This window comes from Salvelinus namaycush, chromosome 41 (genome assembly GCF_016432855.1).
Source record: "Salvelinus namaycush isolate Seneca chromosome 41, SaNama_1.0, whole genome shotgun sequence".
Lineage (NCBI taxonomy): Eukaryota > Metazoa > Chordata > Actinopteri > Salmoniformes > Salmonidae > Salvelinus > Salvelinus namaycush.
In genome coordinates this window covers 5952538-5956220 of record NC_052347.1, presented here as the reverse complement: position 1 = coordinate 5956220, position 3683 = coordinate 5952538, and the positions used below count along the sequence as shown (strand labels likewise).

Below are 3683 nucleotides of genomic sequence, written 5' to 3'. Positions count from 1 at the left end.
GATATTGTTGAGAAGTGTTAAATTAATTTCATGTAATTTAATGTACACTATTTTAGATATAGCCTGTAATTGGTCCTTGTATACTTGTTTGGCGTAGGCTATTTCTTGCATAGATGTGAAATATGTTTAATTTTCTGACATAGCTGTTGCCATTTGTCGACATTTGAAAATATATATTTTCCTATCTCTGCGACATGCTTGCTTTTAAGTGCACTGCTTGCTTCTTAATTTAGTCCTCTATTTCCAAATTAGTTACAGCATCATCGGTTGTTACAATGTTATAAACGCGACTATGCGGTTGCATTTTAACTCTCTTCCTCTAGCTATTTTAATAATAATCCATACGTCAATCACCGTCAAATCTGTACACATTCCATTTCAAATGCAACATTTTCACAGCATCCCATCGTCACAGAATAGATACAAAATAAATACAATTATAAAAAAGGACATAGAAAAACAATGAATAAAACGCTTTTTTCCACAATGATCAGTGTCTGGTGTCATAGTCCTTTGGGACTAAGGTTTGGGGGGGGGGGGGGGGGGGGGGGTGACCGTGCACGTGCCTTGCCAAAGGTGGGCAACTAATTGATTGTTGATTGCAAGAAGACTCCCACGCATGGCAATATCACTGCTGTTTCAGTTGTGGAAAAACGCATTGAGTTCATCGTATACGGGGACGGGAGCTCTTTCGTGGTGCAGGTGCATGTCGTGGTAAGGCGATACGTTTTCGGAGTGGATGCTGCTCCGCACCCCTGAAGAACCGTATATGTGGCCAGCAGTGGGGCGAGAGCCGGCCAGGCCGGAGTAATGCATAGAGTAATGGTAGCCTTTCTCGGCTACCTCGGGGGACGTAGTGCCCTGGTGCTTCAGAGAAAAGTTGCCATTGATGCACACCGGAGGGGAGATGGGCCCCTCATACTCTGGGCTGTTGTATTCTGGAGATCCACTGCCACCGTACAGCGAGTCGTAGGCTGAGCAGTAGCCGTGTGTCCGTAAGGGATGCGAGTTGGAACCAGACTGATACTGAGGGCTGGAGAGGCGGGAGCACTGGTAGGGGTAAGGATGCATGGAGAAGGAGTTGGAGCCGGGATAGCGTCCCCCCTCCGGACACTGCTCCGTTAGGAAGTTTCGGGAGTTGAGCTGCAGACAACCGGCAACCAGGTTGGTCGTGGGTTGGGACAGTCCTTTACACAGCGTCTGCACGTAGGACACAAGATCAGGCTTCTTCCCGGAGCGCAGGATCTCAGAGAGGGCCCAGATATAGTTCTTGGCCAAACGGAGAGTCTCGATTTTGGAGAGCTTTTGCGTTTTTGAGTAACAGGGCACGACTTTACGCAGATTGTCGAGCGCAGAGTTCAGGTCGTGCATGCGCGTCCTCTCCCGCGAGTTTGCCTTCTGACGACGCAACTTGGAGCGCTCGATACGCGCAGGTGTCATTTTACGCTTCTTAGGGCCCCGTTTTTTGGGCCCGTCCCCCTCTGCACCGTCCTCTCCTTCGTCCTCATCCGCCTCGTCGTCGTCCTCGTCTTCACCGCCGATCTCAGAATGTGCCCGGCTGCTTCTCAGGTCCGGGACATCCATGTCGTCATCGTCCACGCGGCAGTGATCCTCATCATCCTTGGTCTTCGAGTCCTCGCTCTCGCTGTCCTCTGCCCAGGCCGAATACTTATGCATGTCGGGAAGCAGCGACGGGTCACTGAACAGCCTAGTCAACATTGCGGCACTGAAAGAGATAAAGGAAGTTGTCTGAGGAGTGAGGACATTTCAAATCAGAAAAGGGCTAAAGGAAAAAACAAGAATGTAATGAAATGCATTCAACAACAACGGCATAATACTCAATCAAGTTGGGATTATTATCTCTTCATGATAAAGGCAGAGGACATGAATAGCCTAATAAGACTGAAATGATACGTGTTTGGGAGGAACTATAACAGCATGCCATCAGAAACATTTCAGTGAACACCCGGGTCTATCGACCAACCGGTCCCCTATTTAATTCCCTGCTGTCGTCCATGTGCCCCCTCCTGCCCTCGCGCAGCGGGTCTCAACAGCACAGGCCACATTATAGATCCCGTGGGGCGCGCTGTGAAGCAACGTGCCCCTACTTTCACCCCCCCCCCCCCCCCCCCCGACTCCCACATTCTCCTGGCTACATTCCAGCACTATTCCACCGCACTACCCACCTCCACAAAAAGCGTGGCAAGAGGATATGTACATTTATACTCTGATTTTAGTGTCTCTACCTTGGTGTTGCTCATCGTGTCAGAAGAGAGCACAAAATATTGTGTGTGGATATCGGAAGTTATTTGAATTAATTGGCGATCCTATTTTTTATCAAATTTGACATTGAGATGACTTCTACCACACCGGCAGAGCCGCTGTTGTCTTATCACGCTCAGCCTTATAGCCTACCAGAGGGCACTATAGGATAACATGGGTTAATATTATCCACAAAGATCCATTTTGATATCCAATAAATAATTATAATAATAATAATGATAGTAATAATAATTTTAATGTACATTGTTATTATGGCACTCAATAACGATTTAATTTGTAAATATCTTACCCAAACACCAATTAGAATATCATCCAAATGTTATAATCCTAAAATACGAAGTTGATTGAGCCAGGGCCTTTTTGAAAATAGCATCCATTATCCGAAATGGAGAAACGAGATGGTATTTGAATGTAAATAGCCGGTGCAAAGATATGATAGATGGACAGTTTAAACCATCTCAAACCAGTTACATATTGTCATATTGTCTTGTATCTCTGGTAGGTTGGAGAACTGTGGTTGGGCTACATGATGTGTGTAGACCCAAAGTCAACCAGGAGGAATACGGTGCTAATTATCTCGAGGGTGTGCCAGAGGCAAAATCTCGTTTGGAAATTTCAGGCTCAGGAGATTTGCTCAATTAAAAAAAAAAAAAAAACGTTTAATTAACAGACCATGTAGACTACCTTACAAGAAAAATATTTCACACATAATTCAGTATGCACGACTGAGCGATTTCAAACCCCTTTTAGTTGGAGAGGTTTGCATTTACAGATGGAAATTGCTTGTATCCTTTTAGCAGTCCTTAAAAATATATCAAATATGCATTTCAGAAAACAGATTTGTATTTTTAAATTGCAACAATAAGCTCCTCTTGCATGGCCTGTGCTTGCGTGATTTAGGGGAGCTATCGATGTATTTGGAATGTAACATGTTGAAAGAATAATTGTGGATGATAAAACTACACAAACACAAATAAATAATGTCCGCATTAGCCTACTGTAATTCGCTTTCAATAACGCCCCACCCACCCTTTCATTTTCTCCAAGATGAACACCCAGATAAAATCATCGATAAATCTTCTAAGCCATGAGACGCAGAAATAATTAGCTGACAGTGAAGAACAATTCCGCCTCCCCTCTCCCTCTGTATCTCTCTTTCTATTAAGCTCTCTGTTTCTCATGTTTCCATGTATTTTTCACTAATCAAATGAATGCCTTATACTGTCTGACAATTAAAATTAATTAAATTCAGGAGGAAGATTGTCGCTATTTTCTCGATTGTCCACAGAAATAGGCTGTAGACTAGAGCTTGTCTTTGTGGATAGCTTTTTTTCTGAACAAAATAAGCATGGAATATTATATTGCACTCCTAGCCTATAATTAACAGACATGGAGGTCCG

At 44.1% G+C, this 3683-nt stretch overlaps 1 protein-coding gene across 1 annotated transcript; it reads right to left on the bottom strand.

The window, feature by feature from the left end:
• Nucleotides 1-639: 639 nt before the first annotated feature.
• On the bottom strand, nucleotides 640-1719 carry LOC120034591 (neurogenic differentiation factor 2-like). The gene has a single exon (XM_038981197.1). The coding sequence runs from the start codon at nucleotides 1717-1719 to the stop codon at nucleotides 640-642; it is 1080 nt and encodes a 359-aa protein (XP_038837125.1).
• Between the last annotated feature and the right edge of the window lie 1964 nt (nucleotides 1720-3683).

Coding starts and splice junctions, on each gene's coding strand:
- LOC120034591 (XM_038981197.1), bottom strand. CDS start 1,719: ATGTTGACTAGGCTGTTCAGTGACCCGTCGCTGCTTCCCGACATGCAT.